At 54.4% G+C, this 27,481-nt stretch overlaps 1 protein-coding gene across 4 annotated transcripts in view; it reads right to left on the reverse strand.

Annotated features, from left to right (window-relative positions):
* HIP1 (huntingtin interacting protein 1) overlaps positions 1 to 27,481 on the reverse strand; it is a 44,470-nt gene that overhangs the window by 7,299 nt on the left and 9,690 nt on the right. For 2 of the 4 annotated variants that reach the window (XM_068210071.1, XM_068210067.1), the window contains exons 2-15: positions 7,782 to 7,845; positions 7,094 to 7,236; positions 6,490 to 6,546; positions 5,938 to 6,018; positions 5,223 to 5,299; positions 5,002 to 5,063; positions 3,623 to 3,763; positions 3,189 to 3,246; positions 2,294 to 2,369; positions 1,713 to 1,844; positions 1,021 to 1,118; positions 795 to 867; positions 244 to 427; positions 60 to 148 (exon numbers count right to left, since the gene is read on the reverse strand). In XM_068210071.1, coding sequence (XP_068066172.1) covers positions 60 to 148; positions 244 to 427; positions 795 to 867; positions 1,021 to 1,118; positions 1,713 to 1,844; positions 2,294 to 2,369; positions 3,189 to 3,246; positions 3,623 to 3,763; positions 5,002 to 5,063; positions 5,223 to 5,299; positions 5,938 to 6,018; positions 6,490 to 6,546; positions 7,094 to 7,236; positions 7,782 to 7,845 — 1,335 coding nt within the window. Of the gene's footprint in view, positions 1 to 59; positions 149 to 243; positions 428 to 794; positions 868 to 1,020; positions 1,119 to 1,712; positions 1,845 to 2,293; positions 2,370 to 3,188; positions 3,247 to 3,622; positions 3,764 to 5,001; positions 5,064 to 5,222; positions 5,300 to 5,937; positions 6,019 to 6,489; positions 6,547 to 7,093; positions 7,237 to 7,781; positions 7,846 to 15,604; positions 15,750 to 27,481 lie in introns of those variants that run through there. The other 2 variants (XM_068210068.1, XM_068210070.1) reach the window with 2 other exon arrangements.

A 27,481-nucleotide genomic window follows, 5' to 3' on the forward strand; every position in this document is an offset into this window, starting at 1 on the left:
CTGGTATCAGAGGGCACGGCTGGGAGAGGGGACGCTGGGGGGCGGTTTGGGGAGCCCACCTTGCGCAGCAGGTCAGCGTGGTTCTGCACCAGCTCGCTGTACTTCTCCTTCAGTTTGCTGTACCGCTGCTCATTGGCCTGTGCCCGTCCTGCCATGCACGCAGGGACACAGAGCTGAGCACCTGAGACCCCCCCGCCCAGGGCTCACCCCCACCCCACGCCAGTGCTGGCACTCCCTGCTCACTCTCAATTTCAGTCAGGCTCCGCTGAGCCTTCTCCGTATCCTCCCGCTGCTTCTTCAGCTCCTCCAGCTCTGCACGCAGGAACTCACTCTCATCCTGTGCCTGCTGCTTCAGGTGCTGCTGCTCGGCCAGCTCAGCCTCCAACTCGCTGGCAAGGCCACGCAGCTGCACTGCCCCCCTTGCGCTCTGCGGGGACGGGTGGGGGCTGATGGCACTCTTCAGTGCTTGCCAGGACCATTCAACGCCCACTGGTACCACCCAATGCCCACCAGTACTGTCCAGCAGCCCCCCCCATGGGTATCACCCTGCCGGCCCCCAAGTGCATCTGGGCAAAGCACAAGGATGCTGGGCAGTGGGCCTGAGCCCACCCTCCCGACAGGGATGCAGCCCCCTGGCACACCTGGGGACCCCCTGTATGGGGGAAGCCACTGGGAAGAGGGCAGGACAGAGATGAGGTCACTCATCCCTGGGTGATGTGTCACCCAGGGACACAGTCACAAGCCTACCCAATATTCCCAGTGGGTCTCATCCTGCCCACCTGGTTGTCACCCACCTCAGCCTTGAAGTTTTCCAGCTCCTCCTTCAGGGCTGCGATCTCCCCATAAAGCTGCTCAATTAGCCGGTCCCTGGGAAGGAGACATGGGATACACTCTCAGTGCCATGGGAACACAGCCTGGGAGAGGAGGTATCCCGTGTGTCACCATGGCTGTGATGCCGTTCCAGGCAGGGAGCTCCTATTACCATCTTGGCCATTCCGCAGCATTGCCAGGATTGCTTACTTGTCATCCTTGTTCATCCCGTTCTGGCTGTTAAAGTTGAAGGGGTCACAGCTGAAGGAGCTGCCAAAGATGTCATCAAACTTGTTGTCAAACAGGCTCTGTGGGAAAAGCAGGACAGACCTAGAGTGACCCCACTACCAACTTGGGAGCTCTTTCCCTCTGTGTCCCCAGTGTCACTGCCAAGCCAGCCTATGAGCTGCCTAAACACCGGGGCTGGTTCCCCCCGCTTCCAGGACACTGAATGTGATGAACTTGATGAACATGGAGCATCAGTGGTCCATCCCCACCTAACTCCTGGAGGGAGAAGGTCCCCAAAGCCACGTCACTGCATTCTCCTTCCCCTCCCCACTCAATGCCTGAGGACAACCCTTGGTGGAGAGGAGGGTGAAGACCTAAAGGTCTCCATGGCAATGCTCGAAGACAAACCTCTCCTTGCCTGTCACTGGAGGGCACCACACCACTGAGCAGCACTGGGAGAATTCAGACTGGGAGAGTTCAGCCCCAGCAGCACCCAGACAGGACACCCAGCATCCAGATGGGACACCCAGCACCCAGTTACCCAGCACCAACCCATCTCTCTCCAGTGACACTCCTCAGCTCCCGAGGCCATCCCCACCATCTCAGCCCTCACCGCAGCATGGATTTAGAGAAATAACCCCAGCTCAGAGCCAGAGAGCCCCCACCATCCTCACCTGCGAGGCTGCGTCCATCTCCACCAGGTCTGTGATGGGCTCACTGTCAGGCGAGGACGCCTCAGCGGGGATCACCACCACCGGGCTGATGTGCTCTGACAGCGCAGAGGCACGCAGGAAATTGGGAGGGTTCTGGGGAGGGAGGGGAGCAGGGCTAAGGTGGAAGGACTGGCACTGCTGCTGGACTGAAGGCACAGTTGGTTGAAATCCTGCCCTGGAGCCGAGCTGGCCATGCCTTGACCCATGAGAATGGAGCCAGGACCCACAGGGATGGAGTCAGGATGCGGAGGAAACGAATCAGAACCCGTAAGGATGGAACCAGGACCCACAGGGTTGGCTCTCAGCAAGGGCTAAATATCAGTGAAAGAGGGGATCTCAGCTTCTAGTTGGAGGGCAGCTACATCCAGTTGGATGCCACAGAGTGAGGGATCAAAGAATCCTAAAGGCCCAGGAGCCCCATGTTGCCACCAGACCTAAGAAGCTGGGCAAGGCAGCAAGAGGCTTTTTTGGGCTTTTTGCCAGTGCCCCCACTGCTGCCCCTGGGCACAGGAGCAGGGAACATGGGGACAGCAGGGTCTCACCTCTGGCAGCTGTGGGATCTGAATCAGCCGCTTGAAGTACTGGAGGTTGCTGGAGCGATAGAAAAGGTCCTTGAGCCTGCAAGGAGCAGGGAATGGTTAGGGATGGTTCTTGTTCAACCTGGACAACCCCTTGCCTAGCTCCAGGGGTTGTCACCTGGCCACCATACTGCTCTGGAGGGGAATGTGTTTTGTGCTGCCACCAAACTCAGGGCAGGTCCTGGAAGTCCTCCTACTGCTGGAGGGTTTACCTCACAAATCCCAGGCCTGATGGGCAGGGAGAAGGACCTGAAACTTGAGCAACCTGGTCAAGTGGAACGTGTGCCTGCCCATGGCAGGGTGTTGTACCTGATGACCTTCAAAGGTGCCTTCCAACCTAAATCAATTCCTGCCTACCCAAAGTTTTCAGGAGCAGGGGGCGCGTCCTGCCTGGAGCCAACACCCTCACCTTCAGTTCTTGCGGAAGCATCTTCCCCAGAAGCAGGGTACCTCCCTCCAGATCTTAAAGTTTTGGGGAGGAGGGACAGTACCCAGCCACACCACTCCTAGCTCCCACCTCTCCCAGTCACCTGAGCATCCCAGTCAGGATCTTGGCGCTGTGCTTACCACACTGTTGATCCCTGTCCCAAGGTTAGTCTTTGTGTGGTCAGAGCACAGTCAGCACTGCTATCTGCTCTTTGAGTTTGTGACCTTGAATCAAGCTGTCTCTCAGCACAACGACATCCTCCTCTGGCGCCATGACATCCCCTCCCTGCTGCCCTGCTCTTGATGGCCAGTTTTTGTTCTGGTTACTCTAATCACGTACCAGAGACCACAGCACGTCCCTGCTCACTAATTTTTGATCTCAGTGCCTTGGGAGCACTCCCAGAGCACCAGTGCTCTGGATCTGGGCACCTACTTTCGGAACTGCTCCAGGAAGCGATCCCGGTGGCCCTGCAGTGTATCTGCTGGCAGACCTGGAAGAAGCAGAAAGTAGAAATGTCAGCGAGTGTCTTCATGGATCAGGGAACAACCCATCAGCACAGGCACGTGGAAATAGCTCTTTCCCAGAGATGGCCACCCTCCTCTGGGGGTCCAAATACTCCCCGCAGTGTCCCGCTGCAGGAGGGGACCAAACCCCACACTCCTCAGGGCAGAGAGAAGTGTGGGCTGGTGTCTGCCATAATTCCAGATCCTGAAGGATATGGGTTTTGCCATGGTGACTCCCTTCAACCCCCAAAAGAGGTGGTGGAAGAGGTGGTGGTAAACAGCCCAGGCTCATCAGGGTGGTGGACCCAGTGCCTCCCTGTGTGTCCCCCCCCCATCAAAGGCAGTGGTGCTGGGGACACTCACAGGAGTGGAGCTTGAAGAGCAGCTTGACAGTGTAGTCATAGAGGTGGCTGCAGTCCAGGATCACCTGGATGAGTGGGGCCAGACGGCACTGACCTGCTGCTGTCACTGACACTGAGCGTGACATGTCCAGAGAGCTGAACACTGCAGGGAAGGAGTGCAGGATCAGATCTGGCAGCAGCAGCAGCATCCGAGGGTGCCATACTGTGTCTGCCAAATCCACAGATGTCATCCAGAGCAAGACACCCACTCGCCCTTAGGGACACAGCCTGCCACCCTGCAGCTATTTGTGAGCTCACTGGGAGGCAAAATTCCCACCCAGGTCTCCCACCCAGGCCTGGGAACACTCCAGCCTGGCACCATAGGCCTCCAACTGGGACCGAGCCCTAGCCGTGTCCCTGGGCAGAGCTGAGACGTGACCCCTGTCCTCTGACTGTCACTGTTGTCCCACTGGCCACTGGAGTGTGCTGGGTGTGCCAGATGGAAGATGCTCCAGAACAGGCTTGGAGCAGCTGAAGACCATCTCATTCCAACACCTTCCACCAGACCAGTGTGTTCCAAACTCTATCCAACCTGGCCTTGAACTCTTCCAGGGATGGGGCAGCCACAGCTTCCCTGGACAACCTGTGCCAGGGTCTCACCACCCTCACAGCCAAGAATTTCTTCCCAATTTCCCACCTAACCCTGCCCTCTGGCAGTGGGAAGCCACTCCCCCTTGTCCTGTCACTCCAGCCCTTGTCTAAAGTCCCTTTCTGGTGCTCTTGGAGCCCCTTTAGGCACTGGAAGGAGCTCTAAGGTCTTCCTGGACCCTTCTGATCTCCAGCTGAACACCCCCAGCTCTCCCAGCCTGTCTCCAGAGCAGAAGGGCTCCAGCCCTCAGAGCATTTCTGTGGCCTCCTCTGGACTTGCTCCAGTAGCCCCATGTCCTTCCTGTGCTGGGACACCAGGGGTGGAGGCAGCTCTGCAGGTGGGGTCTTACCTAAGTGGGGCAGAGGGGCAGAAGGGCAGAATCGCCCCCTCACCTGCTGCCCATGCTGGGGGATCAGCCCAGGGCATGGGGAGTTTTGGAGCACACATGGCTGGGGCATGTTGAACTCCTCATCCTCCAGCATCCCCAAGTCCTTCCCGGCAGGGCTGCTCTCCATCCCTTCATCCTTCAGCCTGGATTGATACCAGGGTTTGCCCTGACCCAGGTGCAGCACCTTCCACTTTGCCTTGTTGAACCGTAATTCAGGTGAAGCGCCCATAGAAGAGCTGAGCTGTGGTGGCCTCAGCCAACATCCCCTGCCAGAGCCTCATCCAGCTCGGATCAGCCCCACAAAGGGGCTGGACTCCAGCAGATCTCTCACTCCACCGTGCCTCAGAGTAATGCAGGCTTTTACCTGTCTGGAAGAGGTTCAGCTCACACTCCAGGTAGTCAAACATCTCCACCGTCAGCTGAAAACTAGGAAACAGGGTTGAGGATGGTTGGGGACTGTCCCCAAAGACACCCATGAGGAAGGGTCCTGTCCCTGCTTGGTCATGCTGCCAGTGGGGTTGGGCAGATTGTGCCACCCACCCGCACCCACTCTCCCTCCCAGACCTTCTCCTGCCCTGTACTCACAAGTTATTTACGTCGTTCTCCCCAGCCTCATCAAGCTGCCGGTCAGACATCTGCAGATTTCCAGGGAATCGGGGATTCTGTGGGGAAAACAGGAGTAAGGAAAGGGTTCCAGAGGATCTCCTGGTCTGGCCACAGCTCTGGGAGCACCAGGGCTGTGATCCTGCAGCCTCAGAGTCAGCTCTTCGCTGAGCCAGGGGAGAGATGTGGGGGAAAAGGGAGGTAGCACAGGGTCTCAGAACCTTGGGTGACCACAGCATCCCTAAAAGCTGATTCTTCCTGGGCTGAGAAACCTGCCTAACAGGGAGGAGACAGGGCTGCCAGCAGAGAGCTGGACAGGATGGAGTGGTATCTGCCCCAGGGGGTACCTGCTCTGGCCTTTTGGGGAAGGTCACATCACACTTCCAAAACAGGGTAATGGGCACAGAAAACACCTCTTTCCAGCAGTTTTCCCATCTGGGATAGCTGGGGGAGAATAGGGTGTGTGTGTCTCCTACTACTTGCAACCCACCAACTCCCAGCCCAGCCCAAGGAGCTCTGGGCCGCCAGGAATCCTGCCACCCCCGAAGCATTGGTCCTTGGGCCATTTTTGATGGCCACTGGCAGCTTTGGGAATATTTAATGAAGGCAGCAGGATGGCCATGCTGGTACCTTGCTGTCACCCCAGTGCCCACCCCTTGCTACATACAGCCTTGGGGACAGGGACGGGGAGGCTTACCTTGGTGTGAAATTCCATCTTGGTTCTCAGCAGTTTGAGGTAGATGCTGCAGAGCTGACCGTAGCCCTCACTCAGGTGGCCCTGTGGGGACCCCAAAAAGCTATTGAGGTCCAGCACAGGCTGTGGAAAAGCTTTTTTCTGCTGCAGAATGATTGACCTCTCCCTTATCTCCCCAAAACCACAGCCAAACCCTCCTCAATTGCACCTGGATGCAGACTGGCTGTACTGAAGGGATTTGGTCAGACCTTCTCATCACCTTCTCTGCATGTTTCAATGCTTCATTTGACTGTCAGAGTCGAGTTTTTACTGGGTTTTGCCATAAAATAGGAAGGAGGCATCTGATTTTGGTGGAAGGGAACATAGAATGCAACTGAAACCCAGCCCATGTAGGTGATAATAACCACAGGTCAGCCATGACTGTGCTCTGCTTCCTGGGAGAGGGAATATCCTAAGCCTACACCAACCCCCCCCCCCCCCCCCCCCCCCCACCCCCAGCCTGGCCATGGCAACCCCAGGGTCTCCCCACCATGGCTGGCAGGATTGGTCACTTACCCACATCCTGCTCATGTCACTCAGCTCATTCTTGTATCGCATGGAGTCTTTCAGGACCTGGAGGAATGATGGTGACAATCAGTAGGCAGAGCACCAGGACACAGTGTTCCATACTTGAAACCAGGAACTGGGTGACAAATGGGAGGTCTTGATGCATTCTCAACCCTTTATTGCCCCCACCAGCCCTGCGTGCCTCCGCTTCCCCAAGGAGGATCCTTGCTGATGGCTCTTGCAGGCATGCCATTGCAGTTTCCTCTGGCACCAGCACTGCCAATGGCACTGGGGTTTGAGGCACACGGGGTTTTGGGCAGGGTGGCACCAGCAGGGCACCCAGGGTTGACCTGCAGGAGGGCACTGACCCTTTGGGAAAGCTCCAGCTCTGGTGTCCACATAGGATTGACCCCCAGGAGGGCACCAACCCTCCAGCAGGGCTCCATCTCCAGGCCCTACTCAGGACTGACCCCTGGGAAGCCAATGACCCTCTGTGAGTCCCCATCCCAGGACTGACCCCCCAGAAGGATACTGACCCTCCAGCATCTCCCATCACCCGGTGCAGCCCTGCAGGGGAAAGGATCTGGCCCTCAGCTGAGCTTTGGGCACTCACATTGGAATGTCCATCCCGGAGGAGCTTATGGAAGACATGGCAGAACTTCCAGCAGAGCACGGCATTGCCAGACAGTGGCAGCCGGTTCACCACTGACCAGAAGGTCTGTGCTCCCTTCTCATGGTGCGTGCCCAGGATGCATGGTGCCGGTGGTCAAGGAAGCAGTCTTCTGCCCTTTGGTGATGGAGAATGGCCACCCGAAGACAGCTGCATCCAGAGTGGCCAGGCCACCACAGGGAGCTAATGATGCCCAGTCCAGGTATATGCTGTCCCCAAAGTGGCACAAGCCACCCACTCTCCCCCAGCCCTGCTCTAGGAGCACCATGGCACATGCAAGGCTAGAGCTGTGCCTCTGCTGAGCCTTCCTAGATGCCTGGCTGGGATGCTAGGGATCCACTTTTGGTGGCAGTGTCCCTGCCTGCTGTGGCCACCTTCTCCTCCTGCCCTCTCCTGGGATAGCAGTGCTGGGAGCACCAGCCTGGGCACCTACCAACATTCAAAGGCTGTGACAGCAGTTGCAGGAACCCCGTGCCATGCTAGAAGGATATCCAATGTTGTTAATAGCCCCCAGCCTCCCCAGCACCCTGGGCACCTCTTCTCACACACCCTCTTGATGCTGCCCCTTTTCCAGGCTGCCCCAGCCCTGCTCCCACAGTCCTTGTCCCATGGCCAGCTTTGAGAAGGATATTCCTGGCATGTTTCTCCTTGACAGCAACTTCCTGTGCATTAATGGCCTTATTGATGCTGACGGTCTGCAAGAGAGAAGTGATGGGGGGGGGTGAGATGGGAAAGGTTGAGGCTCCCTCATGGTCCCCCCACTGCTCACTGAGACCCTCCGGCTCTGCAGTGGCTGGGTTCCATCCAAGTCCCCAATCCCTGCTTGTGCTAGATGGATGCTGACCTTTCCCGGATGCCTTTCTGGGATGCAGTTGGCACCCACCAGGTTCAGCTGCTGCCAGGACTCATTTACTCAGGATAATAATGAAGCAATTAAAGCAGCGCTCACAAAGAAGCCTCTGCTGCCCTCAGAGTGGTGGGACAGGCAGAGGGAAGCTAAATTCCTCCCCTGCCCTTGGATCGTGGGCAGCAGCTGGTGGCTCCCACCCCACTTTTGGGGTGCTGAATGGGGAGGACAATTTGGGGGGCCACAAAAAATTGGGCAGTGGGATGGGAAGACCACTGCCAGGGCTGCCTGGTAAGGTCCTGTCTGCTCCATGGATTAGAGGGACAGGAGTGGAACCCACACGCAGGACTTTCCATGCAGGTGTTGAGGACCTTGGGGAGTCCCCACTGAGGAGCCTTGGCACAGCCAGCCACCAATTAGCCTATGGAAGGCAGTGGCAGCCACTGGAAGAATTTTCCAGGCATGATTTTTAACTCTACCCCATTTCTGATCCTTCACGGGGACACAAAGATGCCAGCTCAGGGTCATCCTCTCCCCAAGCTCCCACATCACCAAGTACTTCCTTGGCACCACCTCCAACGAACATCTCGCTGCCAAGGGAAGGAACCGTCTGGCTCAGCCCTGCCAGAAGTAGCTCATTACTGATAAAAACCAATTAAAGCCGTGAGATTAATTTCAATGCCTTTCTCACTACAATCCTTGCTTGCAACCCTGCTTCCTGGCCCTCTATGAGGTGGCCCCACGTGGCTTCATCTCTATGGACCCCAGCGAATCTATGCTGAGTGGGGCTGGAGGGGCCCACAGGAGCCCCAAATGCAGTGGAGTACAGCCCAAATCCCCCAGGAAGTCCCTCTGCCACCAAAACGTGTGCCAGCTGGAGTGGGAATGATGACAGCCTGAGACAGATGAGACCCCACCCACAGCCGCACCCCCAGCCCAGAGCCAAGCGCCCCCTCAGCTGAAACTGTGTCCAGATGTTCCAGTTCTGCTGCAGGGATGCCACTGCTCTGTGGTGTTTGCAGCCCCATCCCCATGGGCTCTGGGTGGTGACCATGGAGGTGACCAGTAAGGACCATGGAGGTCATCTGCAAGATGCAGGAGGCTCATGTTGAAGTGTCAGGGGACCTGAATTCCCAGTTGCAAGACACCCATCCCAGGCATCCAGAGCAGAACCTGGATCTCAGCTTGGTTTTTTAAGGAGAGCTGAAAGGAACACCAGCAGTGGAGAGACCCATCCATCCCCTCCTGAGGGGCTGGATGGAGGCAACAGGTTCCCAGCACATGAGGGCAAGAGTGGGAGCTAGCTCTGCAGTTCTGCCTGTCTCAGAAGCCACAGCCCCTTGTCAGGAAAACAATAAAATTAAATTCAGTGTTAAAAAAATGCTTGGGAAGGTGCCTCTGCCAGTCTGGAGAGGGATGCCCATGTCCTAGAGGCCTGGAGAAGGATGCCTGCATCCTAACATCCATCTGTGACACATGTCATGGATCCAGCTCCAGGGGCAGCTTGTCCTCATTCAAAATCTCAGTCTTCAGCCCCAAAGCCCCCAGGATTGTCAGGACAGCTGTGATGAACCAGCCGGCACAGTGAGGAGTGCCAGGATCAGCATTTAAATGCACGTTCCACCTCAGAATGGAGTCCTGGACCACAAGGAACAAGCCAAATGCAAAGCCAGAGCTGGGCAGCAGAAGCTCATAGCCAGAGGCGGGATGTAGGCCCCACTTTCCCGAAGATGCTCCTGCCGTTCTTGAACGACCAGAACAGGGGTGGTCTCTGGAGGGAAGCTGTGCTGCATCCCTGGGAAAGCTAGAAATGGAGCTCCCAGTTTAACTGCTCTTTCTTGCCAGCTTTTCCCAGCAAAGCAAGGACATTGTTTTCCAACCAACGAAGCCCCATTGACCTCCAAGAGTGAGGAGACACAGTGGGAGGGTGATGGGGGCTGGCAGCCCCTGGTTCCAGGCAGGTCCCCTGGGACCAGCTGGAGCTTCCATCCCCAAGTTCCTCAACTCCATTTGAAGCACACATATCTGTCTGGAAGACAGAAAGGTTTCCGAGGAAAAGCTGGATTTCGCTTTCTGGGTGTAGCTGTGGACACCCCACTTTCACACTGCATCCCCAGGAATGCAGGGCAGGGGTCCCATCCCCAGAGCCACTTGGCATATGCCCAAATTGCCATATCAGTGTCTCTGGCAGCGCCCACATCAGCAAACTGGGGGAGCACAGAGCACCAGCAGGAGACCAAGGCTAGAATTGTCACCTCTGGGGGACAAGCGGGGTCAGGGAGGGTGATTTGGCTGCAAAATTGGGTTAGAGCAGAGGGAAATTCGGGGCTGCCTGGACAGCAAGCCCAGACCCCTTCCCCACAGAGGGTCTTTTACCCTGACTCAGAGATGCCACTCCCCACCACCATCCCACACCTACAGCTGATGGAATTTTAATTTAATTATGAGCTTCCAACCCATGAGGGCGACTTCTGACCCACCAGGACACATTTGGGCAGCACTACTGGCCCCGCTCCAGTTTCGTGAACAGGGCAGGGGACATCGGGGACATGGGGCAGCCTCACACCCCACCCTGCTGGTGGGACAGGAAACCCTGGAGTTTCCTCTTGTGCAACGGGCCAGGCAGGAAGCAGGACGAGAGTCCATAGGGGTCTATTGCATAAGGAGAGGTGTGAGGGTGACACTGCCATCTGGTCAGCCCTGAAGAGCCACAGGGCCAGGATTGAGCTCAGTGGAGCAGGACCTGGGGCAGGGCTGCGCATGGGGCTCTGCCAGGCTGGGAAGGACACTGGGGCTGGGAAGGCTGCAAGGGAATGCTGCAAGCACTGTTAGCTTTCCAAGGGCCACTTGAGCGGGGTGAGGAAACCCTACCTACGTGTGCATGGAAAGGCACAGGCCATTTGGGAGAGGAGCAGTCTGGGGCTATCTATCCCTGAGCAATGACATTTTTTTCCTGCCTCTGCAACATCAAGGAGATTCCCAGAAACCTGTAGAAGGTCTGCTGCCTGACAGGCCACCATATGGCTTGACAGGCCACCATAGCTTTGTCCCATGGGAATTCCCAACCCCTGACCCAGCCCAGATCTTCTCACATGGAGATCCCACAGCAGGGGCAGAGCCATCAACAGCTCCGCACTGGGGTGACCCACGGACCAGGTCTCATGTCACCTCTCTGGGCATGTGTCTGCAGGCTCCAGACAGAGAAAGCCAAAACTGCATGGAGGAAGAGGGTCAGTATGACAGAGGCTTTCTGAGCCCTGACACACACTTCCCTCTGCCACACACACCCTCACTCCCCACCAGTTCTCCCCAGATCACTCTCTGAATGCAAAATTTCCCATTTGGAGGCAAAGAGCCAAGCTTGGCTCAGGAGCAGCATAACGCCTTCCTGCTTCTTTCATTTCCAGAAGGAAACGAGTGTTGATTAAAGAATCCAGAGCTACTGCAAATTATTTGGACAAACTGAGTAAGTCACAGTGCAAATCCTCTTAGTAATGCTCCCTCATTTCTCCTTAATTCCTTTCTATAAATGGAGAGCCGGAATGGAGCATACCTCTGGAAAACTGCTCACAAGCCCTGCAGACGCAGGAGCTTTGGAGAAGGGAGGGAGCAGGAAGACTTGACTACAACAAGCCTGGAAGAAAAATCCATGGGCTTAATTAAAATGCAAATCCCAGTAAAGCAAAGCTTGGCTCAGGCTCTGGAGGCTGTGCAGAACATGGGAAGCAGGCGAACTCTTCCAAGGGCACATCTTAAGCTGCACCAAGGCAAATACAGGTTGGATATTAGGAAAAAGTTTTGTTTGGAAAGAGTGATAAAGCACTGGAATGGCTTGCCCAGAGAGATGGTGGAGTCACCATCACTGGATGTGTTTAACAAAGACCAGATGTGGCACTGGGTGCCATGGTTTAGTTGATGTGTTGGGGCATGGGTTGGATTCTATGATCTTGAAGGTCTCTTCCAACCCAGTGATTCTGTGAATTCTGTGAATCTCTTTAAACATCACCCACCTTCAGCAGCTAATGTCAAAATCCCAGCCTCAAGGGGCTCAAGGAATGGTTTTGTCCAGCAAAATCCTGGAACAAAGCCATCTGGGTAACACTTGGTGTAGTCAATGCTCCACTGAGGACTGGCGAGAGCTCCTGGGGACACAGGTGCTGGGCACCTGTGGCCTGACAGCAGCAGCAGGAGGAAACAAGCCTGGCTTTGTGCCTGCCAGCAGATGGAGGGAAAGGGAGGCAGGAAGGCAGGAAAGCAATGCTGGCAGGCCTGGCCAGCCACATGGGATGTAAAACCCAGGGATAGATTTCTACATATTGGACAGGAGGATGCTCAACCTGCCTTTCCGCTCAGTCCCATAGGCTTCTTGGGCGCAAGGAGTCAGGAGATGTGAAAAATACCTTCCCACCACTTAATCCAGGCTATTTGGCTGCATCTGATGCTGAATGCATAAGTTTGTATAGCAAGTGCTCCTCTCCTGGCTGGCTACATCCCAGAGCTGCTCTGGGATGAAGCTCCTTGTCCAGGCTGTGTGAACATATCCCAGAAGATGCTGTTGCTCTTCTTACCTCCTGGTCCCTCGAGATGAGAATAGTTCTCAAAATGACACAAGTCTCAAATTTCCCACTGCTTGGGCCATAAAAACAACCATTTTCCTTAAACCAACAACATATTCCAGTGACAGAGACCCCAAAACCTCACTGCATCCATTGGGGTCACTCCCAGTGGTGGTGGCTTCAGATGTCCCTCTCCAGGAGGAGATGCTGATGCCACCAGCCCAGATGGCAGCAGGAAGAGAATCAAGGTGTCCAGAGATAGCCCTGAACCCCAAGTGATACCAGTGTAGGTGTTTGGGGTCACCTTGTCCCATAGCCTGCACACAGAACACCCCAAAACAGAGTCACTGGGAAGATGGCAATAAACTCCGTGAGCCAGCTGGAATCCAATGGCATCACCGTGATGCTGTTTTTGGCAGAGACCTTGCTCTGGCATTGCTGCCTCCAGGTCTGCTTTCCTGAGGCCAGGAGGATGATGACTTCAGATCGACAATACCACTGGCCCCTCCGGCACTCAGCAATGACCGAGAGAGGAGTGTTATGGAGCTCTTCCAGCACAGCTGGTGTTTCCTGGGAAAAAAACACCTAGGCCAGGAAATGGAGTGGTGGTGTGAGTTTCAGAGGTCTCTGACCACAAGGAGACATGCGAGGCTGGAAGCTGACACCCAACTTCTAGCGTACCTTTGCCTTGAGAGTGTAGTGCTGTCATCCCAGTAACAAAACCAAAATAAAGTTGTAGGATGTCCATTACGTCCATTTGGAGTGTGCCTGGACAGCCCACTCCACCAGCTCCCAGCTCCTCCTGAGGGTAGCAGAGGTCGGGATCCATAGGAGGATGCACCCATGAGCTGTGTGTGCAAGGACTTGACCCACCGTTGGCTCTTCCAGAGCCTCCAGTGAAAATTCCAAATTCCACACCATCAGGAGAGATGGGGTAGGATGAGACAGTGTGATCCAATTGCTCCTTCCACCTTCGAGGCAAAGGAAAGAAGGAAGACAACCAGCTAACCATTCTGTGGTGGATCCCAAGGGCTCCAGTGAGACACTCAATGCCAGCAGGAATGATCAGGCTGGAATGATCACAGGGAGAGTTTGGCTCCCAGAAACGAGAGTTTCCCACAGTGATCACATCACAAGGAACCAGTATGTGGAGTGCTGGGCAACTGGCTTCCTCCAGCCATAAAAAACTTAAACAGTTTAATTACTTGGACATGGAATTTTAAAATCCAGTTTAAGGAATGTGGACTTTTCCAATACACAGATAAACCTTAGAGGAAAAAAATTATGGTAAGAAGACATTTTGGAGAGAACAGCTGGCAAAAAGCAGGCTACAAAATCCAGACCTCACAGAGACCAGCTGGGGAAGCTGTAAAGTTCAGAGCCCAGCCTGCTGCTGCCTGGCACTTCCAACTCCAGAGCACAATCAGAGCCCATCACAGGGGGCTGTATCTGAGGAGAGGCAGAAATCCAGGAGGACCCCCAGCATACCCATCCTTCCATTAAAACATGCACATCCGCTCATTACTCTTCTCACTTAACTATTGCTCAGGGCAGTCAATCTGTGCCCAGCTGGCTCGGCTGCGGCCAGAGCCTTTCCCATGAGCTGCCCCAATAGCCAGGCTTTTAATTTTAAATGAGGACTTTATGCAGGGATAATCTCTTCCAGCAGTGGTGATTTCTGTCTGGGGAGGGAGTGTGTCCATGTCTGACAGGGTCAGCACTCCAGGAAGGCCTACCACCACCTTCAAACATTCCTGAAACATTCCCAGTCATGCTAACCAGAGTCTTCTACTTCCCAGCAGATGCAAAAATTTAGGCATTTTTTGGAACAGGAAGAGATAAAGGCATGAGCATGAAGGATTCGGGGAGCAGATGCAAGGAGCTCATCCAGATGTGCGTTTCTATGATCAACTGCCACCCAGGACCCACCTTTCTTGGGAAGCATCACCCCAGCAGCTCTTATTGTCCTAGCAGGATATTCTGAAATTAAGCTCAGATCTAGTGTAAACGGAAATTGTTCCTTGCAATGCTTCTGGGTAAAGAGCAACTCCCAGGAGCAGGATGGGGCACCCCTCTCCTGTTATCCCCCCAGGATGTCCGGATCTTGCAATGGTGCCAAGAGCAGCCATGACCATGTGGGCTTAATGCTGCATCTGAGGGACATGCTGGAGCACCGGGAAAAGCCAAATCCCTCTTCCCAGCTGAGCAGCGCAGGAGTGAACATGCTCCCTGTAGGAACAGTCCCTAAAAACCCACTTCTCACCCCAAACTTGTTTTCATTCCTTCTACCTGGGGGAGGGGCAGTCCCCATGGGCTGGAGGAGCTGTGACAGCAGCACTGGGCAGGGGGACACAGGTGCATGGAGATACAGGTAAGTGGGGACACAGGTGCTCGTGGGGACGTGGCAACATGGCTGCATGGGGAGTGCTCGTGGGGACACAGATGCAAGGGAAAACGAGTGCTTGCGAGGACACGGATGCATGGGAACACCAAGGCTTATGGGGACACGAGTGCTCGTGGGCACACGGATGCATGGGGACACGGATGCATGGGGACACGAGTGCTCGTGGGCACACGGATGCATGGGGACACGAGTGCTCGTGGGCACACGGATGCATGGGGACACGGATGCATGGGGACACGAGTGCTCGTGGGCACACGGATGCATGGGGACACGAGTGCTCGTGGGCACACGGATGCATGGGGACACGAGTGCTCGTGGGGACACGGGTGTTCGTGGCACGGCCTGAACCCGGTCGAGCCGGGGACTGGGAAGATGACTCACACGGGCGTGTAGGAGCGAACCCGCCCCGGCCGCAGCCGCACGAGGAGCTCCGCATCACCACGGAGACGAGCCCCCCACACCCGCCGGCGGGTCCCGCTGCCACACGAAGCATCCCCGCTCCCCGCGATGTTCCTCCGGGAACCGCCGGTGTCGAGGGTAACGAACTTCCCCGGGAAGGAGTTTCCCTGGATGCGAACCCTGATTCCAGGAATGAGCCCGGGAAGGGCGCGAGGGTCCGCGGGGGGTGGCCGTGGCCGCGCACTTACCACCTTGCCCAGTTCCATGGCGGGGGCTCGGGGCGCCGGATGCGGGCTCAGCGCGGAGCGGCGGCGGCGCCCATGGCGGCGGCCCCGCGGGGCGGCGGCGCTGGAAGGTTCTGCCGGACAGCGGCGGCGGAGCGGGGCGGGGCGGGGGCGAGGGGGGTGCTCCTGCGAAGGGCGACGCGGCCGAGGCGGGAGGAGCGGCCCCGGCGCTCGGGCAGAATAACAAAGGAGTCCTCGGGGGGCGGGCGGTTCTGGGGGACGCCCCCCGGGCGTGCCGCCCCCCGCGCCCGCCCACCCCTGCCGCGCCCGCGTCGGGGCAGCAGCAGAGCGTAGGAGAGGACGATGGCCGGAGGGGTCGGGGGTAGCGAGCTTCGCATCCCTCGGCTCAGCCGCCCCAGCCCTGCTGCCCTGCTACTAGATGCCCGCTTCATTCCCTGCACGACCCCCACCCGAACTCCTGCCCCATTCCCTGCCTCATCCCTTGTACCACCTGCACCCTCCTGCTCCGTCCCCTGCCCCACTGCCTGACCCTCTACTCCACTGCTAGACCCCTCTCCTACTCCCTGTCAGACTCCGTACCCCTTTGTCTGCCCCCTCGTCCATTCCCTGTCAGCCCCCCTGCTCCATCCCCTGCCCCACCTCCTGCCCCATCTCTGTGCCTGGGGGTGAAACAACACCAGTGGGTCTGTCTGGGACCTGCACAGAGTTCCCTTGTTCCAGAGCCTACTCGGCTGCTAGCATCTTGCTTCCAACGACAAAAGCAATTAAATCAGTGTAGTAACAAGCCCCTGGCCTGAGTCAGTCCCAGGGGCAGGCAGGAACAGCTCATTGACCACCATGACCACCCCACCGAGGGACAGGAAAGCATCTGGACAGGAGGATTTTGGTATTTCCCAGCTCCTCCTTGTACTCAAGGAATATCTTCTGATGGAAAGGCACAAAAGAAACCCACACCATTCTTCTATCACTCAGTGAATCTCCTAAAAGCAACCCCAAAGCACTGCCAGGGCCCTTGGCTTGCCGGCAGAGGAGATGCTTCAGGACCTGAAGAACCAAGTGCTGCTGCGGGGCCAGCCCAGCCAACACACTAATCTTTTGGAATTACTGCAGTCTAGTCACGGCTCAGCCACTTATTCTGGGATGGTGACTTGGCCTCTCTTAATGAGATAACAGGATCCCACATCCCCATGGGGATAGAGCGCTGCCACCCCTGCACTCTCCCTACACTCAGCTCCACAACCACCCAGTTCATCTCAGCTTTGGGGGAGCTTTTAGGGCCAAGTCCAGGTCGTGTTTTCCTCAGGTGGTTCTTAAAGCCCCTGTGAAATCCCTGGGACGGACAGTGGGATGGAGCACTGCTCGGCAGCACTGCTTGTCTCGGAGCACACGGCTCGCAGGTTTTTTGCTGGACTAAATGTGTTTTGCTAGAGCAGATGGTTTCAAGCAGCAGTCAAATTCCTTTGGGAGCAGAGTCTGGATACTGCTCTGAGCCTGGGAATGAGCACAGATCAATGCTCTGCAATCAGGGCAGGCACCTGCCCCTATTGGGGGTACCTGCTCCTGTCACAAGTGCCATCATGGGGCCAGGTTTTGTGCCCTCCCCCCAGTGAAGCCACACAGTGAGTGACTCCCAGCTGTGTTCTCAACATGAAAAGTGAGAGCTTGGATCCTTGCTGTGCAGCCCACCCCCCAGCACAGTGTTCCCCCCAGCTCATAGGGATCCTGGAATTAATTGATTCCCCCTTAGCTGGGTTTAGCATCGCTTGGAACTCAGTGCCACGACCGCTGCTGCCTGCCCCAGGATATCCTGGAGGTGCAGTCCAGAATTTCCAGGGCACCGTCTCCAGAGTCACCAAGAAGCCAAGCCACAGCTTCCAGAGGCCACAGTGCTGCAATTAGCACTTGGTCATCAAGTATTAATGGCTCATTTGCATGAAGAGACCTTAAGACAGGTATGCAAAGAACACAGCCAAAACCAAAGAGGATCTGGACTAAACCCAGTCCCTCCCACATGCACAGGATGGATGGGACTTTCTTTACAATGCCACCTGCATGGAAAATATCACCTAAAATAATAAGCAGGATACATCCATTTTTTCATAGTTACTGGTGACATGCTGTAATGCTACTGGAAACTGCTTGCAGCCATGCTAGACTGCCCACCCCCCCCACTCACAGGCTTTGTGCTCCCAGCATCCCTACTCAATCCCCCAAATTAAAATCAGCTAATCATTATTAACCTTATTTTTCCAAATCAAGCTTTCAGACCAGCTCCCCCTGAACAAAGTGCTCAGCTCAGGGAGAAGGTATCTAGGGTCTCCTGTACAGCCAGGACATCCAAGTATTTGAGGCCATGGCTGCAGTGTGGTTCCTCATGGCTGAGCTGCTCCAGCTAGCAAAGTCCAGAGTTTGGACACCACCAGGAAGCACTTGGGGTGAAGGCAGAGAGCTCCAAATCCATCTGGCTTCACAGCATGGGGGGAACTTCAGCCAGGGGGCAAAAATCAGAGCCAAAGGCAGCTTGAGGAGAAAATCTGGAAATTAACTTAAAGGCAATTTTGGGAGGGTCCTCAGAGCACAGGGAAACCCCAGTTCCAGAGAAGCCAGGAAAGCTGGAAGCACCAAGCAGGAATGACAGCACCCACCCAATCCAGGGCTCAAGAAAGGCTGGTGCAGCCTATGGGGATAAATCCCACCACTTCAGGGATCCACTAAAGTGGAAGGAATTTCATGCTCTTCCCAAGGGAGTTCCTTGCTGTAGTTCACTGCACCACTGTGAGGATACAAGGGTGGAGAGGCATTCCTGGCCCCAGGGTGCTCTTGGGTTATTCCCAGGTGGTCTCATGAAGAGCAGGGGATACACAGAGTATCCCAGTCAGATGTGCAAACCCAGGCTTCATCCCAGGCTCCAGCAAACCTCTCCAGGGCTGCATCCTATCTGAACAATTCGGGATGCACTTGTAGAGGCACTAGCAAGCCTCTCCAGGTGGGATGGAGGGAATTAGGAGGGATGCAATGATGGGGCTGCTGCATCAACTGCAGGGCATCACAGACACTGCCTCCACTGGAGTAGGAAGGAGCCTTTCCCACAGGGAATAGAGAAGGCAAAGTGAGGGCTGCTTCCCTGGAGAACCAGGGAGGAGGCAGCTCCTTGCTTCACCCTGTCCTCTGAGGGCCTTCATTCATCATCCTCTGGTCTGATCTGGAGAGGCGCAGATCCCTCCTCTCCCCCTGGCTGTACTGAATCTGCTTGGCTGCTTCACTCCAAGTCCCTTTTCTCTACTCTGGAAGCACCCTCCACCCTCCTGCGGCTCTGTGACTCTCCTGCCAGCTTCCAGGATGGGATGTGTGGTCTGGATCACGATGGATGAAAAAAGAAGAGAAATTCAGCATCTTCCCCCACCTGCTGGAGGCTCTGCAAGCAGCTTTTAAACTCTATTTCAGCAATCACCTCTCATTAAAATGATGGGAATTAGAGTAAAATGTCTCAGCAAGTGTGGCCTTTTGTCATTGCAGCCTAGAGAGGCTCCTCAGAACGCTCCCTAAGGCTTTGGCTTTTATTGCTTTTTACATTTCTGATTTCTTTTGAAGCAAATCTCTGCCTCATCTGCTCAGGATGAGAGTGGGAAGCATGGGCCAAGCTGCTCCAGGGAGCATTTATGTTCCTCCTCTTTTTTCCTCTCCTTCTGTTCATTTTACCAAGTCTAAAAATACTCCACTAAAAACCCTCTTCCTCTGCAGCCACCTCCCTCCTGGATGACTAATAATATCTGTTGCTCCTTCTTGATCTCTCTGTATTTCCCAAGTCTTCCCCAAGGAAAGGAACCAAATCAGGGCCGTGTTCTCAACCAACTCCTTGGATTCAGACTCCTAAATTAATTTTCCTCAGAGAGTGGTATTTTTTCCAAGCTCCTCCAGTGTAGCAGCAGTTTAAACCCACCTCCCCAGCTCACAATAAACTAATCCTGCTTCATGGCTTACACCTGCCCAATGCTGCTGAAGCATTGTTCTGATATGGGAGCTCCAGGATCCTGGCATTTGCAGGGCTCTAGGGAGACTAGCAGATTCATTGGGAAAACCACCAAGCACTTGGAAAACTATTGTCTGTTCTTTTCAGCTTTCAGTTCTTTCCAGCAGCTTTCCAGCCCTGGAGCACTCCCTTGGGGAGTATGCTGTGGAGGCTGGGTTAGACTGGGTTTGGTGTCTGGTCCTTGGAGCTGCATGACCAGCACTGGCCGTGCAAGAAGCTTGCATTTTAGGAGCAGGGGGTGAATGCTGGGCGCTGGGGGTGTTTGGGATAGTGGGACTTAGTGGGGAAAAAAGCTATTGCCACTAATGTGGTGACAGCAAGGTGAGTTTTTCCTCTGAGTGGGCTGTTAGAACACTGTAACAGGGTTTGTCTTTCCTGCACTGCTCCATGTCCTTCCAAAACAGAGCCAAGACCTGCACCAGGCATGCTCCCCACTGCCAGCAGCACATCATGGATTAGTCAGGATACAGGGATGGAACCGTACTGGCAGGAGCTGGAGGTGTGATCAGTTTCTCTTGTCTCAGATACTGTAGTACAGCCAAATCCCTCACGGCTCAGCCCACTGTGATTTTCCAAAGAGATCCATCAATGAACAACCTTTGGAAAACCCTCATGCTGACACTGCTGATGTAAAAATGTCCCCAAATGGTCACAGTCCTGGTGAACCAGCTACTTCCAGCCCCAACCCTGTCCTGCATGGAGGCAGATTTAAAGGGTGTTTGGCTGCTCCAACACTTCTGGAAATCCCCCTGGCCAGCTAATGCCCAAATACCTTTGCAAATCTTTATTTAGGAAAAATATCTGCTTGGGAGCAGTGCTTAAAAAGCTCAAGGCCATTTTCAAATCCTTGTAATGCCGCAGTTTCCTGGACATGTGAAAGTGAGAGGAAAAAGCAGATCAGGCTGAAGCAGGCACAGGGCCAGGGCTGGTGGCTGTGCCCAAGGCTGTGCATGGAGTGCCAGGGGTTATTTCAGCACCAAGCTCCCCCAGCTGCTCACCACGACTGGAGCAGCATGGAAAGCAGGGAGGAGAGCAGCCCTTCCACATCACCCCAGGCAGGAGATCCAGAAGGGCTCCCAGGGCCCATGGACAGAGAGGTGTGGGTGAAGCTGCTGCTAGTCTGGCAGGGAGCCGAGTTCCATTATCCCTCCGCCTTTACAGGAAGCCACTTGGTTGAGCTGTCAATATAAAGATTTTCTTTAATTAAAAAAAAAAAAAAAAAAAAAAAGCCAGGTTCATGGTGCCATTATCGATCATTTGATATTTTTAGCCCCCTGTTCAATCCATCCTTGTTGGTGTTACAGCAGGCACACAGCCCTCTGGAACATGGCTCAGTGGGGCCACTACAAGGTAAGCAGGAGCTCAGAGAGCAGCAATACAATGCCAATGGGATTAAAAATGCAGGAGGGAAAGAGAGAGGTGGGATAAGCAACATCCTCCCCTCTTGCTGCTTCCAGCTCCTGCCAATGTTGAAAGGAGACAGGTAGATAGACCACCCCACCTAAACCAGAGGTATATGAAACTCCTGTTTCCTACCTGGTGTGGAGGGTTGGGAACCCATAGAAAAGTTGAGACTGAGCTGAGTGGTGCCATCAATGGGCTGGAGGGAAGGGAGGGCATCCAGAGGGAGCTAGACAGGCTGGAGCAGTGGGTCCATGGGAGCCTCATGAGATTCAGTCAGGCCAAGACCAAGATCATGGACCTGAGCCAGGGCAATCCCTAGTGCCAGCACAGACTAGGGAGGTCTGTGGGGACCCCAGAGGTCTGTGAGGATAAACACCCTCAGCATCCCTCTCCACCCACGGGGCCATTTACTCCCACCAATGGCCCCCAACATTGTCCTCTCGTCTCTACTTGCATGCCTTCCATATCCTGGACCCACCGATTCCATTTCTCATCATTGCAGATTCCACAGTGATTCAGTGTATTCTACCATCACTGATTTCATAAATGGAGGATGGATGGATGGATGGATGGATGGATGGATGGATGGATGGATGGATACGACTCTGTAGAGGACTGGGGGATTCTGGTGGGTGACAAATGGGACATGATCTAGCCATGTGTGCTGACAGCCCAAAAAGCCAAGTGTCTTCCGAGACCTGCCCTGGGCCTGCATCTCTGGGGTCCCAGCACAGGACAATGATGTCAAACTGAACAAGGGTGGGGTCAGGTTAGAGATGGGGGAGAAATATTCAACCATGAGGGAGGTAAAGGGCTGGCACAGGTGAATCATGGCAGTGGCATGTAAACCTGCACACTTAAGCTCTATGTGACGACTTTCTCGTTATTGCAGATGTCTCCTGGGTCCCCTGCAGCCCCATCCTTACATGCAGTTTATCTGGGAACCCTCCTAGGAACCCCAGGCTGGCTCTTCCTTTGCACACACACATTGCTCTGCTGTGGTGTCACTCCCTTCTTGCCTCACGCTGACACCACTGAGATGAGCCAATGCCCAGAAGAAGGAAACAGGGTCAGCAGACAGCTGCAGTGGGAACTGGCTCATCCTGCCATGTCTGACCCTCGCGGCCCCCTGGGCTCACAGGGACTGGAGCTCCAATGTCACCCACCACCTTGCAAGCCCCAAAGTTTACAAGTGTCAATGCCCCCAGCAGCTCTCCACATCCATGGAGCCATGAGTCCACTGACCCCCAGCATGAGTCCACTGACTCCCCCATCAACAACCCCAACTTTGTCCTCCTTTCTCTACTTTCTGCCCTTTCATACCTGGATCAATGTCACCAGTGACTCAGAAGATGGTTGATAAATCATAGAATCTCAGAAAGATGTGGGTTGGAAGGGACCTTAAAGCCCATTTCATTCCACCCCTGCCATGGGCAGGAACATTTTCCACTATCCCAGGCTTCTCCAAGCTGCATCCAACCTGGTCATGGACACTTCCAGGGATGGGGCAGCCACAGCTTCTCTGGCTAAATTCCTCCCTAATACCCAATCCAAACCTATAATACCCAAGCCATTCCCCCTCTCTTTCAGTTTGAAGCCATAAAACACATCTCCCACTCATTTCCTTTTAAAGTTGCCAAGTTCTGCCCTGGAGACTTCATAAATGGGGAGCTGAGGCTTCGCACTAAGCACAGTGCCAGAACACATTCAGCATCTGCCCTTGGGTGCCTTCCTCCCTCCCCCAAAGCATTGTGAGGCCCTTGTGAATTTCCAAACATTTGCCTTAGGTGATCCTTCCATTGCCCCATCAGAGGAATCACTTTAATTATCTGCTTTTGCTTGCCCCCTGAATTGAGGCAGCAGAGCCTGGCAATGCCAAGTGTGGTGCTCAGCTCAGTGCCCAGCCCATAACCACCTTCCAGGAGCTTCCCACACCTTCTCCTGAGCTTTATACCCACGTTGAACCCGGACAAGGGAGCAGGAGGCTGTGTGGATGCTCCACTACAGGCACACAAAACTCAGCACCTCCCACAAGTCTTAAATGTGAGCAGTTTGTTGCAGATGCGTAGCAAAGGTGGAACAAACTCGCTTGAAGTGAAACCACCGGATGCAATAGGTTGGGAAATGCCACAGCACATGTTTTCCCTGCACCAGACCATGTCCTACAAGGTCAGCCCCTGGCCAGCCTCTGCCTGCAGCCCCCTCAGCAGTGCTGGGGTGGTGGGGGGAGATGTGGGTGCTGTGCCTGCCTCTGGCTAATAGGCAGCAGTCAAGGTATTTATTAGAAATATGCAACATGCTCCCAGCCGGGGGACAATTTCCAGCCCTGAGCTTGTTCCTATTTAAGTGCTGTGTGGTTGCAGGGGGAGGTTGGAGAAGAGCAGGCAATGCTAGCTCACAGCAATGCTGCCTCCTCCTAGTGCTTCCAGAGGTTTGGCTGCTTGCTTTGGCCCTAGAGGCCACTTCCCAGGTCTCTCCCCCACCACCAGCTACCGAGATCCCGCCCAACTCCCCATGTCCCAAACGGCTGCTTCCCAGAAAGGCTCTGGAGCAGCGCACTCTGGAGAGCTGCGGGTTTGCAGAGGGGCCAAGAGCTGATCTCCCTCTCAGCAGACCCAGCAGGATTGGGGTGCCTAATTCAGTCCAAGGGGAAAATGTTGGAGCAAATAGGTGTCCAAATGACAGCTAAAAACGACATGGTAAATTCCCTGCCTGGCATGCCCTATTATGCACCAGTGCCAGGATGAAACACCATCCTGGGGTGAACCTTGAAGGCTGGAGCCCCTCTGCTCTGGAGCCAGGCTGGAATACCTTGGGGTGTTCACTTGGAGAAGAGAAGGCTCTAGGGAGACCTTAGAGCCCCTTCCTCTGCCTAAAGGGGCTCCAAGAAAGCTGGAGAAGGACTTTGGACAAGGACTTGAAGTGACAGGACAAGGGGGAATGGCTTCTCACTACCAGAGGGCAGGGATAGATGGGATATTGGGAAGAAATTCTTCCCTGTGAGCATGGTGAGGCCCTGCCACTCATTGCCCAGAGAAGCTGTGGCTGCCCCATTCCTGGAAGTGTCCAAGGCCAGGCTGGGTAGAGCTTGGAGCAACCTAGTCTAGAGGAAGGTGTCCCTGCCCATGGCAAGAAGTGGAGTGAGATGGTCTTTAAGGTTCCTTTCAACCCAAACCATTCCAGGATTCTCTGCTATGCAAGTTCAAGCGTTCCTTGTGCTCTTTTAGGAGTCCCTGCTCCCACGTCCAACACCTCTCCAGTGCCTGTGGCTGCTCCTGCACAGAGGATGCTCCCGCAATAGCCTCATAACTTTGCCTGGCTGAGAGCACCTGGCAAGCTGCCTGTCCCCTGAGTGTCAGAAGAGCCTGGGAAGCCGGCAGGGCTGGAGCAGGGATCTCTGCTGCGACCAGGGTGGAGCCCGAGGTGGAAAAAACCCGACACATAAAGGAAACTGTGTTTCATGTGTTATTGCCGCCTGTCTGAGATGATTGAGGAGGGAATAGCAGGCATGATTCCATGCAAAAGGTTGCAAAACCCCTTCCTGACATATAAATATTTTGTTTTCCTCATTTTCCTTGTGTGGAAATAAACACCACTGGCTGGAGCACTGCCAGCATACCCTTAGGCTCACCCAGCCCAAGGAGAAGGGTTGCACTGTCCTGCTCTGGCCAGCCCCAGCACCAAGGCTGGAGGGGCACTAAGAGCATGAAACCCAGCTCTGGGTGTGGAAAACATGCCTGTGCCTACTGGAAGCATTGGGAAAACGGATGGGACACACTTGGAATAAGCACAGATGACAAGAAGCAGCTCCATCGGGAGCTTTTCTGGCAGCAGGGGATGCCCCCTGTGCTGGGAGCCACTGGCTCCCCATGGCATGGGGGGTATCCCCCATGTGTAATTCCACAGTGGAATGGGCTGGGCATGGATGGCTGTGCCTGCCATTCTGTTCCCTGCCTCCTCTGGCCCTATGAGTAGGATGATACATCTTCCACACAAGGATGAAGGTGGGAAGAGGGGTGTCTGAAGGGCTCTGCACCCCAGGGATGCCCCTGCTAGAGTTCATCAGGGCAGAGGGAAGGGCAGTCCCAGGACTTCCATGTTGTTCCAGGAAAGCAGGGGGTTTAATGTGGGAGGGAAATCTCTGCTCTTGAATGCAAACCACAGGAGCACACATAATACCACTGACACTGGCAGAGGGGTATGTGGGACACCCAAACACGAGGAATTGGCTCTGAGAGACACTAAACAGACCCAATTTTCTTCTTTTCCAGCAATTCAGCAGCTGTCAGCCACTGCCAGGTCAGCCCAGCCCAGCACAGAGCACCCTGGTCCTCATACACCCACCCCACTCCCCTGCCCCGCCCCTGGGCATCCTCCTGCTAGAGACATATTGCGTTGGGAGGTGACAGGGTCGGGTGGAGTGACACAGGGACAAGGCTCCTGGGACACAAAAGCCAGAGGAATCAGAGTAGCCTCAGTGAAGGTGATGGATGGCTAAGCCAGGCACCAGCCCAAGGACCGTGGGAACTGCACCCAGTAGTGCAGTAGTTTCTTCTGTGGAGAAAATCCTTCATGTTCCAATGATGTTCAGGGAATCAGGACTTTTTTTTCTTTTCACATTTCTGGATAAATAAAGAAAAATGCACAAGAAATCTGCTGTATGATATTATCAGAAACAACCCAGAGAGCCCTGAGCACAGCTTAACCACCATGACCAGTTCCTCTGCTGTATCCTGGTGAAGCAGAGAAACAAATCCATGTGGGGACAATTGATGGAAATTTCCAAATGCTGTTTCTTTCCGGAAGTGCATATTGAACCTAAACACAGGACCAGGAACATCTGGAGGGAAGAAGCAAACATTCAGGTCCTGAAACACCCAGGCTGTGGGACCCACTGGGGATTGCTGTGGAAGGAGCTGAGCACCATCCTTACCCTCCAGGGCTGGGAAAGATGGAAATACCCAGGGGAAGAAGAAGCAGAAGACCTCAACTGTGGTTACATACCCTGATCATAAGATGCTTGCTATTTCCCAAAGCAGAAATCACAGCACTTTCTGCTGCAGCTGGAAAGAAAGAATCCCTTGGAGGTGCTGGGAATGGCTACCCAAAATTTGCTTATTATTCAATGAAAGGGTCTGACTTCACCCCTCTAATAGGAATCCATAGTTCTTAGCATTCCCACCACGTGAAAAATTTCTTTTTCCTGCTGATGGGAAGAGAAGTTGGATTGCAACTACTCCCAGAGTTAGTAAGTGCCACAGAAAAGGAAGGAAAAGGGTTAAAATGATAAAAGATCTAACAGAGACACTGGCTAATTGTCATTTCCATGTGAAGGCTGACGAGAAGAAAGATTGGTTCAGATTTGACCCCAGATCTATTTTTCCCTGGCATATCCCATTCCCAGCTTATAGAGATGCTGGTGCGCACACATAGCACTCTGGAGGCTGACAGACAAGGGACAGCAGGGATCCAAAGTGGTTCTGTGCTAAAAAAACCTCTCAGAGGGGAGATTGCAGCTAGGGTATGCCCCACAGTGGTATCCAGGTATTAAGGGATCAATGGAAAAGTCTAGACGTGACACAGTTAATGATACCCTGCTCCTATGGGAGAGAGGAGCCGACCCCAGGATGCTGTGGATGCTGTGCCAGGACAGCTCTGTCCACATGCCTCTGCCCCAAGCATAGCACCACAACAAAAATCCCAGATAATAATGGGCTGGAAACCACAGGTTTTGTCCAACTATTTCTACTCTTTCCTTTTCTCTGGTTTATTTGTGTCTATGCTGCTGCCAAAGCTTTGCTTCCCTCCCTGTAGGCAGAAATTGCTGGATATTTAGTCTGAGCTCTTTGTCTGAGCTCTTTGCTCAGAAGCTTTGGCTGGTACCTGATTGCTCCTCCATCCCCCAGACACTACTAGCTCCTCAGGAGCTCTCCTGCCAAACCAGCTGTATTGAGGGGTGAAATGTGGGGGTTACAGAAAACACAGGCAAGGATGAAAGACCCCATTTGCTGGGAAAATAATCCCGAGGGGGCTCAGTGGCTGGTGTGAGGGCACTGGAAATAAGGCAAAGGAGAAAGAGGATCCAATGTGAATGGAAAAAAATGTGGATGGTTCCCAGTTTTGTGCCTGTGGCAATGGAAGTCTTCAAATTTGGACATTTCAGCTAAAAAAAAAAAAAAAATCTGGAATGCAGGAGCAGAGAGCAGCCCTATTTCTAGCTGTGACTCCTCCCTGTGTGCTTGGCCTCCAAGACGACTCAGAAACTCAAGGCACTTCTTCCCGAGCTATAAAAAGAGCTGGAGTGGGACTGCAAGAGCCAGGAAAACAAACAAGGGAGCAGTTTGCCCTTGTGTTGAGGACATGGGTAAAGCCAGGGAGAGGGTTTTGCTCAACCCACCTCTTGAGGCGCCCCCAAGGAAGGAAAGTTTTGGGGCACAGCAGAAATT

Source organism: Anomalospiza imberbis, chromosome 20, assembly GCF_031753505.1.
Source record: "Anomalospiza imberbis isolate Cuckoo-Finch-1a 21T00152 chromosome 20, ASM3175350v1, whole genome shotgun sequence".
NCBI lineage: Eukaryota > Metazoa > Chordata > Aves > Passeriformes > Viduidae > Anomalospiza > Anomalospiza imberbis.